Source organism: Anas acuta, chromosome 22, assembly GCF_963932015.1.
Source record: "Anas acuta chromosome 22, bAnaAcu1.1, whole genome shotgun sequence".
Lineage (NCBI taxonomy): Eukaryota > Metazoa > Chordata > Aves > Anseriformes > Anatidae > Anas > Anas acuta.
The window spans coordinates 5,913,235-5,925,641 of NC_089000.1; the positions used below are offsets into that span (position 1 = coordinate 5,913,235).

The following is a 12,407-nucleotide window of genomic DNA, read 5'->3' on the forward strand; positions in this document are numbered from 1 at the left end:
AACAGAAAAGGCTTGCGCAGCTCGTCCCTTTCTGAACGCTCCTGCAGCAAAGACAAGTCAGGAAATAATAGGGCTGGACCACGCAGTGTATTAATATGCTCTCGTTAGGGGAATGCACCATCAAACAAAACCTATTTCTTTTGGGAAAGGAGAGCAGCGATAACGCCCAGCCCGCAGCCACAACCCAATTCAGCTACTGCTAAAAGTAAGTTACACCACTGGGTGTAAATGTTAAAAACTCGATGTGGGGCTAACTAATCACTTTCTTCTAAGGGACCTAAAGATATTCACCTAATTATCCCCCTCTTTATTAACGGGAAGCCGCGATTTGAGCAATTATGCTGCAGGAGAACGGTTGCCACCCGTGTGCCCCGTGGCATTTTGCACTTCCCCAACCAGCACAGCACAGAGCCGTGATGGTCGGAGGACAAACACCTTGCCAGGCTCCACATATGGCAGCCGCCGCGACCTTTCAGCCGCCGCACATTTGTGCTATATTTAAGAGCTACTCAGGAAGCCAATATTGTGTATTATGTAACACGAGATTAAGCATTAATGAGGCAAGAATAAAATTGTTTAGCTAAACTCCAATCTAAAATTAAACAGAAGTTTGTGCTGAAAGCTCCCATTGCACTCGTGTTGCCTCCTAACATTAACAGAGGACAGCTTATTTAGTCTCAGGGACAAATCCCAAACAGCATTCGTTTGGGCAGGAGGATTTTTACTACCATAACAGAGAATATTTTTCCTAAAGAAGAAATCGGTGCACGTTTAGTCTGCAGGCACATGAGAAAGCACCCTGCAGGTATTTTGATCTAAGGGAGGCAGTTGATATTCATTACTTTTATTTACACTGCGTTTTAAGGCTAAATCCAGAAGCATCCACCCAGAGGTAAGACCTTCAGATCACACTCTGCTGTCTCTTGCCAAGCAGCCAAACCAAAAATCATACACAGCAGAGATGCCTATGTGCTGAACAGAGAAATTCAAAACAAAATTAGACCAAAGCCTGCAAGTCTCCACAAAGGTTCACTGTTCTCTTTTTAGACTTCTCCCTCAGCAAGCGGCTCCTCAAGGCTCACCAGGGGAAGAGACGAGCAGACAATCAGACCACGGTCACAATTCCTGCACCATAAACCCTTCTGATGAATGCAGGAGGAGTCATTCAAGAACCTCAAAGCATTTCGGGGAGGTGTCAGCCCCACTTTTAAAAATAGGCAGAAGCACTTAATAAGCACTTGGGCCTGTTCCCATGGAAGATGTTTCCAAAGCCTGGATTCAACTGCAGCAAATGTGGTGGCCAGTGACTAACACATGGTATTAGGCTTAAACCTAAGCACAGCTACCAATGGGACATTCACTTACATCCCCTCCACTTCTAGTGGCCAAGATGTTGGAGTTCTGCTGGTCAGACAAAATATTTAACACAAAGGGGGCTGCAGGAGCTCCAGTGGGAGAGGACCTGGCTCTGACACCGTGATGTGGTGTCCCCCTCCTGGCCCCGTGTTTCTATTTACCTTTCGCACATCAATGACACAGAGCTAAGCTATTTAGAAGAACCCAGAAAGTCATGCCCTGATCTTGTAGGCATTTAAGTCCATTTATCATGGGCCCATCAATGCTGGTACTTCTGAAGCTCTCCAATTCAAGCAGCTCAGTGCAATCACCTGAAGAATTCGGAGTGGGGATCGTTAATGCTTTGAGAATCCTGTATATCACCAAGTTTTAGCGAATTAACCCAAAACAGGAAGAAAAAAGCACAGACAAAGCCAAATCAGATAATTATGAAACCTTGCTGCCAGCTGTTTATCTTGCATCTCACAACACAGGAATTTAAATGGAAGCTACTCACGAAAACTGGTCGTGTCACAAAGACTTCTCTGAAAGTTCATGGCTTACCATGGGGAAAAATCCAAAATGTAAGCATGACCCAAAGGACATGAGGGGACTTCCCAAACAGGGCGACAAGAGAAGAGTTACTCAAGAGGAAGGGGAAAGGAAGGACACACGGGAATGGAGGGACAGATACATTTAGGGCAGAGTTGAGTGGAAACCCAAGGAAGTTTCAGAAGCTGTATTTAAGCCCATCTACATGGAGGCAATTTTTCTCCAGAGCATCACACGGTTAATGCTGATCCAGCCTTAAAGCCAGTGGCTTTCCTTAATCAACCTCAGCACTCCCGTTTCAGCAGGGGGCATGCTCAGATAAGAGCTGGTTTAGTTCCCGTGTCTCTTGCTCATAAAAGCCTGAAGAGAAAGAATGCTACAGCTATTTACGCTCGTGCCCACTGGGAACCTCTCTTAGACATAATTGCTTTGAAATAAACTGGATGAGCGAAGACCTAAACAAAAATACTGCTTTGATATGCAGTCAGTATTTTCTTTCATGAAGATCTTTGCTGGCTGGTTATTCATTTAGAAGTAACTACGTTAAAAACGCTGAAAAAAACGTGTTCTATTAGTTAAAACACACACTGAGGAGCACAGGGGTTTCTTAACAGCTCTCATGAACTGCGGAGAGGGAAAAAAGCAAAAGGCACAGCTCAAATAGGGCATTTCTTAACATGCTTGTGAAAACTTCCTACAGTATGGCTCAATTCTCACCTCTCCATGGCCACTATACATCTCTCAATATTATAAAAGAAAGAGTGTCATATTAACCTCTGGTTTCTGACTTCCTTTCCAGTAGCATCAGCTTGATTTAATATAAAATAGGCCTAGTCTTCACGATAATTTGGTATTTCTATTGTATTACTTATCTCCCACCACTGCAATGTTCCAACTGCAGGGCTTATGGAGGCATTAGGAGTTCTTTCCCGGAGAAAGCAGCCTAAGCGTCTAGAAAAGGCATGCATTATACAAAAAGCAAGAAAATAAGGAGATTTAACTTGAAGTGGGTTTTCCAGAGAAGAAAAAAAAAAAAAACCCTGCCTCCCCTTGCCACAGACTTCAGCGACTGGTTAGGTAAACTCCTAATAAATAAGAAGCGTGTAGGCTGTACTGACCTATAACCTGGTTTCCATTTAGGGCAAGTCACTTCGAGAATGTCCCTGTCTCATTTTCAAGCAGCTTTTGCAGGACTTGGGAGTTGCTGTAGTTCCCTTGTGTGCCTATAAAGGCTTTTAGAGTTCTACCTCATGTTAATATGGTGGCTAAACAGGAAAATAAGGCCTGTTTTCTAGCATTTCTGGAATTGCTAGGGGGTTACTTCACATCGCAACAGAAGAATGACAGGCAAAGTCTCTGAAATTATTCTAGTGACCTAAAAATATACAAATTAATTCCAGAACCTTGTAATTTGCAATATTCCTCATACCACTCTAAGGAGGAAAAGCAAAACTGGATAGTCAGATACTATTTACTACAGCCTTTATCTTGTGGGTCTTACTACAGTAAAAATGCTGCAAATTTTGTCTGAAAACACAGTGGGAATTAAAAGAGAGCAGAAGGGAGACCTGTGGGCAAAAATAGGAAACAGAGATTAAACAATCTGTTGTCGGTCAAAGGTTACTTGTAGATCAGTTACCACTAGAGGCTAAAACAGCCTGCTCAAAACCACGAACACACGGCTTCCAGTTGCTCAAACTTGGTAGTTAGTCTTCCCGACAGTAAAAATTTAGAACTAATGAAACAAAAATCTAACACTCGCACAATAATAGCCTGTATCAAATTTCACACCACTTGCAAACCTTCTACAGAGCCTTGGGCCTGATATCCAAGTGCAAACAGCAGAAGTCAAGTAGCAGAAACAGGGTCAGGCACATGCCCCCAGCTCTCAGGTCTTTAGTTTTTTCTTTTCTCCTGCAAACTCTTTTTCTCTACCACAAAGAGACGTGTTTTATTTCAAGCTGTATTTCATACTCACTGTAATTCAAACTTTTAAACAGTAATTTTGCCTCTTGGTAACTTCTCCGTCAGAAGAATGTGTTCTAAAGTAAACACAAACTTGTCCTAAATCCATTGCTAGGAGTTGCTCCAAAGCAGAGAGGAAAGGGCTGCTGAAGCTGGCTACGTGCTGCTAGGAGCACATTATTTCAGCATTCCTCTTAAGCTGCCATCTTTCCAACACCAGGCCTTCGTGCCTCAAAATCCATCTAAATACCAAAGCAAGGTCTACCTACACTTGCTCAGTAATTAAGTTTCCCTGTCGTTCTCAATGCAATCAGTGAACAGAGACACTGTTTGAGGCACCCCAGGAATCACTTCACCCTCCCCTTCCTATTTGACTCACACACTTATTAGCTATTTACTGATGAAAGACTGATATCACCGGGTCACGTCACAAGAACATCTCAGAAGGGGAGAAAGGAAACATCTTCCAGTACGCAGGTTTTACAGGTGGTAAAATATTTTCCCAGCAGTGCTCTTCCTTTCATCCGAGTTCCAAACAAACAAAAAGTCTAAACAACCTCTTCTTGGTTATGCTTTAAATAAATATTTTCAGAACCATTAATGCAAGCGCACTGAAAATCCTAAAAAACAGTTACCCCGCCTCACTTTTCATGGAGTTATTCCCCTTCTAAATTCAGAAGGAACATGAATACTGCTTTCCAAAACCGCCCTCCCAGCAGTTAAATGACACCTGCAGAATGGAAACCGAAGCTTCTAGAGAGGCTCGGCAATTAGGACTAATGGAAAACTAACTAGATTCCCAAGGCTTCCCAACCCTCCTTTCCTTTGAAGAAGTCAACCACTCCTCCCTGCCCGCCCTCCTCCTAAGCACTTGCCAGGCTTTTTAATAGCATTTGACAGTTCGGCAGCCTGATGAAGTTCGGATTGATTCAGAAACTCAAGTTCCACCTCTGCTGTCCGCATACTTCAGGAAGGGAAGAGTTAAAAACGCCACCACGGCTGGTGCAGGTCGCGGCAGCGGCACATACCTCCTCCTTCCTCCACCTTCAATTAGATTGTGTTTTGTTTTCGGCTTTCTTTAATTACCCGCTGCCATCCGAGCCCAACTTGGTGGCACGAATGTATTATCCCCTCGTAATGTCAGGATTTAAAATTAGATTTCGTCCCCCAGAAATGCACTTCATCCAACCTTAATGGCTTGGTCCAGCAACGACGCCGATTTTATGTAACAGCCTTCACGCTAAGACCTAAAAACTGCACTCAAAATTACAGCCACCTTTTCCGGCCGTACGTTTTCTCTCGTATTAATCCGAAAGGGATCAAATTCGGGGCGAAAAGGAAGCAGTTCTGCCAGATCAAACGCTGAAGCAGCAGGAGAAAAAGCAAATTACATAAAGTCCGAATGTACTCACGGTCTCCTTATTCGGAAGCAACTCCTTTCGGATCCTGAAGAAGTTCTTGCCGTACTGCCTCAACCCCTTAATAAAACGTTTCTGCGATAAAAGATAACAAAAATAGCATGTCAGCAGAGGGGAAAACAAAAAGATCTCGGTAATCAGCACAACTGCCAAACAGTTCAGAGCGCAAGGACTGCCGATGGAAGGAAACGTACACGTACGCAGCGACGGAGCAGGCAGAAAAGGCTCCGAAAAGCCCCCGAAAAAGAGAAAAAAAAAAAATCGAGCCAGATCCCTTCCTATGCCAAACTTGCAGCGTTTGAAGCTTTAGAAGAAGAAAGTCAGTACCGCAGCCGCTCCTTCTCCGCGACGGCCGCAATCCGCCGCCGCGCGTCCCTCAGCGCTGCTGCCCGAGCGGGAGGAAGGCGGCGGAGGGGAGGAGGAGGAGGAAGAGGAGGAGGAAGAGGAGGAGGAGGCTCCGCAGGAGGTGCCGGGGGGCTCGACGCGTTCCCCCCCGGCTTCGCCCTTCCTGACGCCCGCTCCCGGGGAAGCTCCCCCCCGGCGGCTCCGCCGCTTCCCTCCGCCGGCTCCGCAGCCTCTCAGGGGGCCCCGGGGGGCTCCGCGGGGAAGCTCCGGGGTCCCTCCGGGACTCGACCCCGGCTCCGGGGGCCGCTGGCAGCGGGGAAAAGGGCGGCGGGGGCCGGGCGGAGCGGCGCGGAGCGGCCGCCGGGAGCTGAGGCGAGCCGGGGGCCGGGCGGGAGGCGGCGGCCGCCCAGCGTGTGATGGCGGCGGGGCTGGGCGCCGCGGGCGCGCCGCAAAAGGCGGCCTGGATCGCCCCACACGCACACAACACCCCACAAAACACAACCCCACAAAACCCTCCCGGAGCCCCCCGGCTGCCCCCCGCGGCTCTCCTCCCCCTTCCCGGCACGGCGGCGGGGAGATGAAGGCCAGAGCCCGGAGGGCACGAAGCGAGCGCTGCCTGTGAGGGAAGGGGAGCGGGGCACGAAGGAGAGGAGCAGAGGCAGCTCCCCGAGTACAAACGCACCCAGCAGGCTGGCTTAGTGCCTCCTGGACTAATTCTTCCTGCAAACACCGACCTGAGGGAGGTGGGCAGGGGATTAGGGGCTTCCACGCTGTGTGGAGGCTAGGGAATTTGAGGAAGGGCAATCAGTTTTCTGCCACAGAAGCGCTCTGCACGCCCCACAAGTGCCCACCACATCACTGGGCAGACCTGCTCCCACCTGAGGGGACTTTTGATAGAATCACAAACATTTCCTCACCTCACCCCAACCCTCCAAACCATAAGACCACCAGGGTTCCCACAAAGCCACCTGGGGGCACAGGGACACAAACAAACAGCCCCTGGTCCACACGCTGAGATCTCAACCCTGTGCGTTGGGGCTCAAACCTAAAACCAGGTCCCTCCTAAACCAGGGGACCCAGCATGCAGGAGTCGAGTTCAGCGCCTGGGGTGCTCGGGATCCTGTACTGGGCCCCTTGGATTAATGGCACGGTCCCAGCCCTGCACACCCAAAGATCACCAGATACCAAGCTGCCCACAGCCTGTGGGCTGATTCGCATGCATACCTCTGGCTGTTTACCATGTGAATGGCGAGGAATTTTCATTACACCGAGAGGGGGACACCATGTACACACCTCTGCCACCTTGTGCTTCTGGGCTAGGTAAGATGGCAGTGGCACCATCCTCCTCCTACCAGCCCCGGCATCCCAAAAGAGCAGCGCTGTTCCTGGCTACAACTTATGGCAAAGAATGAAAACCAACTACATGGAGGAGGATTTAAGAGCAGGCAAACCAAAATGAACTCGGACTGTCGACACCACTGCCTCCTGGGCGCTATCAGCAGTACAGCACTTCTGCGGCATCAGCTAACAGCATATGGGAGAACTCGACATGAAAAGCCGGGGGGAAGGAGGAGAAACCAGAGCGGTGAGACTCCAGCCATGGGTGAAAAGCACAAGGAACAGAAGAGTGCAATCCCATAAAGAAGAAAGGCCTGGCTTCCTATTCCTCGTTTTACCTAACATTTACTACGGTGTACCTGAATTCTCAGGGGAGAAGTCTATTTATCTTCTTAAGAAGGTTTCAAATCAAACTCTTTTACATTTGCTTCGTGTTCTCGTTCAACTATTAAAATCTAAAGCAAACAAAACCAACCAAACAAACCAACCAGCTATGACAAACTGTTTTCCATTTGACTCAGGAGACATCAAAAATCCCTACTGGCAACGTCAGCCTAGCAGAGCCTGTCTGAGGGAGCCTGAAACGCCGCCCCAGGTTTCCAAACGTGACTGAAGGCGTCCTTCTGCCGCTCTGAAACCCCGGCCAATTATGCTGCCACCTTTATCAGTGTCGTATAAAATGAGCACCAGGCCACTGAGGCAGTACAAGAAGCTATAAAATAGTTGTGTCTACTCAAAGGCACGAGACAGCCACTCTTCTCAACAACCACACATAAAAAGCAGTTCAATAAACCTAGAAAATCTGAAACTTAAGGCACTTTTTTTTTTTTTTAAACATTTTCTATTCCACGTTTTCCTTCCTGTTCTTCCATTAATTCAGGCATTATGTTCAGCTCTTGCTCAGCCCACAACAAAACCAGCTACTGCTTTTCTCCAAGTCCAGCACAACAGAGACCACTCCTAAACACGTTTAAATTTTGAGAAGCAAATAGTCACACACCAAATCAGAAGCGACCTGTTGTTCTCCTGTCTGTCATAAAACAGGCTGCCTAATGCCATTTGAATTCTCTCTCCTCTGCACAAATGACATGCAACAAATTTTATGGCTGCATTTTAACAGTGCAGAAGATGTGGCACTCACAGAAGGTATCAGCAAACAACAGCCAACGAATTAAAGAGCCTTAAACCCATGGATGCATGAGAATGGAGCTCTGGTAAGAAAACAAAGTGGCTCTAGAGCACAGTGGTTTGAAAATCCAAATTCTGTATTTTGAAAAATTAAGATAAACATTCCAATTTTACCACTTAAGTAATGTTTTAAAGTTCGACATGTGACAGGACTGTCAGCATTATTGTTTGTGCTGTCACCAAAGACAAACTGTAACACAGCTGACAAAAATACTACGGGTAATTATTGTTGTGAAGCAGCATTAGGAAATCCCATGGCTTGCTAGGTCAGTCAATATTGACAGTCAGAGATATTTTATGAAGTGGTTACCATGGCTATTGACCAGCCAGAACACAAGATCTCCTAATGCCATTTTATAATTTGAGCTTCCCCAGTAAAATTTATTAGGTTCTACAGTATCCTGCTCCGATGTGTATACAGGGAGCTATAAATAACCAAGGAAGAACAAGGAACAAGCATGTTAATGTTTGCATATGTGTTCCTTGCAGGTCCCATATTTTATCCCGAGAAACAAATATCATGACAAGATACACAAAGCCATTATGTTCTGACTAACAGAGCTCAGATGGCATGTTTATCAATGTGATGATAATGCCATTGCAAAGCTGTAGTTAAGGTTATGCGTCAGGGTTTCTATTATCAAGAGACTACAGCTTGGCAGGAAAAATTTGCTGCTGCATGCTGAAATTCAGCACCCCAGGTTTTAACTGGGAACTGAGGCTCCCAGTTCACTTTTCATCTTGTTTACTGCACAAATCGAAGATACGGCTGGCTCTAAAAGCACACAAGAATAACATCTAGTAAAAAATAACCAGTTTAATCAATTTAAGAATTTCAAACGGAAGCCTCATGGGCTTCAGAAAGGCAGGATGAGTGATAAAACCGCAAATTTGTAACTCCTACTAATATGTCTCTTCTGAGGTGATGCTTCAATTGGGTTTAGATCAAATGTATTTTCTTTAAGAGAAGCCATGTGTTATTTCTTTCCCTTCCCACGACTCCCACCTGGTTAATTAATGAAAAACATGTTGTAATGCAATACATTTGCAAACACACAAATACAGAGGCTTTTCTGTTCTTTCTTAATCCAACAAATAAGGATTTTTCCTCAATTTTTCTAAAAAAAAAAAATCCCCTCTTTAGACCATGTCCAAGAACAACAAGTTCTTCTCTCAAACATTTCCTTAAATTATGAGCGTATAAAAAAGGGAAGTTAGAGTGGAAAACACTATGATTTTTTTTTCCAATACAGATTTTACGATCATGAAAGCAATAGGTACAGTGCACATTTTGAAAGGCCTGAGATTTGCTAGGCAGATGCCAGCTGAAGTTGTCACCATCTTCCACGTTTAATGCACCTTATTAAGTTTTATAGCAAACGCGCTAAGAAGATTTACAGGGCTTTAATAGTTAACAGCAAATAAACACTAAATGCGTAAAAGCATCTTTATTTCTTAAATTTCACAGGATGAAAAATTGTGGCAGTTATTCTGGAACGAAAATGAGATTTGGTTGTATCTGCAAAACTCTTAAATGTTCAGCACATTTATAGATCGCCCCAAACAATTTTTAGCATGCAGACATCGTATACGCACATTGGCTGGATTTCAGCACGCAGAGTACATTTTATTAAAAGCTTGGCTGGTTTTTAACATTATATTTCGCTTATGTGTGTACAGTGCAAATAAAGGCATTTGCTGATAAGGTTAAATGATACATACTGTCCTCCAGGAACAGAAGTATCCCGACAGTTGCCTTAAGACAAGGAGACAGGTTAACCTGAAGACGCCAACAGAACAGAACTTCCCGTGTTCACAATTATCGTCCCACCAAATTACAGCTGGCTATAGCAGAAAATGCTGTTAATATTTGCTGTATCGTTACCTCAAAGGAGTTGTGTGTGCTCAGTAGCAGACAGGACCAAGTACTGCTCAGCAAGTGATTCCAGCAGGAACCAAAAAAGGTGTTTTATGTTACAGGGAACGGAACCTGGCACCGAGCCTGGGCGGCTGTACAATGGAGAAGCAGATGGAGATGGACAGACACTGTCTGGTCACCGAGTCAAACACTTCCACAGCACAATGCTAAGAGGCTCAAGTCCCACCACACGAAGAGGACAAAAAGCTACAGAAGAAAAGAGGGGGAAAAATCCATTTCTAGCAGCAGGGGAGAGGGCTGGAGGGAGAATCCAGAGGAATTTCTCAGCCTAAGGATGCCCATCCTTTGGCCACGAAGGAGGCTGTTCCGAGGTAAGAGGATATTTTAGGTTACAACCGTAGCGTGTGGAACGAGCATCATGACCCAGCAAAGCTCACCCGAAACCTCTAAAATCAGTCCGCTGGGAAAGGAACTGTCAAGAAAAATCTATATTCAGGCCTCTGCTGTGTTCCTTTAATATGGCCTGCTGCTGGGAGAACAGGATATGCTTCAACCTCATCTGAACTTCCTTTGTTTTATTGTTTCCTGTCACTACCGTAACTCTGCTTTATGTTTTTTAAATTTAATTTTGAAGTAGCCAGCAGTTTTACCCTTCGCACTGGATCCTCATGCTGCTGCTCGTTACATCAGTTAACAGCAAGCTTGCAAAAATCACCCAGCTGGCAAACTTGTTTAATGCAGAGGCTCCGTGAGCCTTCCCTTAGCATCTCTGCATGCCGCTGCCCTGGCCTCAGCGTCGGAGACACCGCATCGGAGAGGCGCGAGCACATCTCATGCACGTAAGTGGAAGCTGAAGTAGATCTTTGGAGAAATATCTGTGCCTCTACTGCTTGCTTAGGGCCACCTGCCTTTAGCCTACAGCATGTTTCAGGTTAGGGATGGGACTGCTGTGTCCCGTATCTACCATAGCACTTCATGTCCTACAGCAAGCAGGGCTGTCACCAACCAGCACGTTCGTGTCTTCTCCCAATAATTCTGCACTGAGGCAGAGGTTGTGGTTACGGGGCCTCATTGCTCTTCCATGACAGGACCAGAGGTAGGAGAAACTGTTCACAGGGTGGCTCTGGCAACTGCTTGAAGAGGTCTGCAACCCTCTGCTGCAGTGGGAATACTTCTGCTCCATGACCACAAGCGCTTCCCGGATCCGCCTGGCCTGCAGAAGGTCGTGGAGCAGTGGCAAGCAGCGGTGCAGCGATGCTTTGCCCTACCTAGGAGCAGTAGCTCACGGTGGCAGCGAAGCACGAGCACTAATACCTGCCAGCCACCCCCTCAACACCAGCTGCTGCTGCTTGATCACCACCTACACGCTTTGGAATGACCCGTTTTGGGAAAAGTGGTGGTTCTTCTTGGGGGGTTTTGCTGTTTGCGTTTTTAACGTGCCCCTTCCGTGACTCTGAACAGGCAAATGCTTCATTAATTGGGTCACAAATGTGCTTCCAGACTGCCAGGCCAAGAGGGAAGGCACAGGAAGGTGATGGCTCTGTGGAGAGGCACTGGAAGAGGAAAATCTTATATGTCGGCGGGTGGGTGTGTATGGGTACTTTTTGTTGTTGTTAAAAGCACGCTTTACCTCCAAAATATACGTGATTATTTTCTTCATTAAGCAGATTGCGACCTTAGTTCACAACACATACTAAAAACAAATTCACCCTTAATAGACAGTAGATAGTGCTCTGCTTATTTTTCTTGTGTATTTGTTGCAATTAATATTTTTTTCTCCAGGCAAAATTCTCCTTTGAGCTTCATAATCTGAAAATCAAATTCTTTTTTCACCAAAGCCTTTAACTCAAAGATAATGTGCAAAAAAAAAAAAAAAAGAAAAAACATTTTTATGGTGTTCATTAGATACCCATCTATATTTAAGGGCACCAACGTTCTCATTGGATTTTCAAAGCAGCTCTTCAGAGTGCATTGCTGGTCATCTAAGTGCCATAAACCCATACACCCCCAGGCCACATGCCTGTAAGATCACCTGGCCTTTACGGACAGGAAAAGACAAGAAATAGATCAGCAGCAAGGCCTAAAAGGTGCTGAGCACTTTGCTCTCCCCCCCATTGGGGTCACTCCATACTCCTGCAGCATTACACCCTCCATCCCGAGCTGAGCACCAGGGGCTCGGCCCCGAAGCCTCGCGGCGCTGCGGAGGCGCACAGCACCACCAGGGCCCGCTCCGGATACCCAGAGCCGCGCACACAGCCGGCGAGTCATTAAGCAGCCTCCCTCAAGGGAATGCCAAGAGATCCTGAAATGATAATGATCCCCCTGCCATGGTGCTGCACTGGTAGCTTTTGTTTTGAACAATAGATCTCCCATGATACCTCTCGCTC

The 12,407-nt window shown here is 46.3% G+C and overlaps 1 protein-coding gene across 9 annotated transcripts in view; it reads right to left on the minus strand.

Moving 5' to 3' along the window:
• The window catches only part of RERE (arginine-glutamic acid dipeptide repeats), a 222,667-nt gene that overhangs the window by 42,888 nt on the left and 167,372 nt on the right, over positions 1 to 12,407 (minus strand). For all 9 annotated transcript variants that reach the window (XM_068658416.1, XM_068658409.1, XM_068658413.1 and 6 more), the window contains one exon: positions 5,265 to 5,345. In XM_068658416.1, coding sequence (XP_068514517.1) covers positions 5,265 to 5,345 — 81 coding nt within the window. The remainder of the gene's footprint in view (positions 1 to 5,264; positions 5,346 to 12,407) is intronic.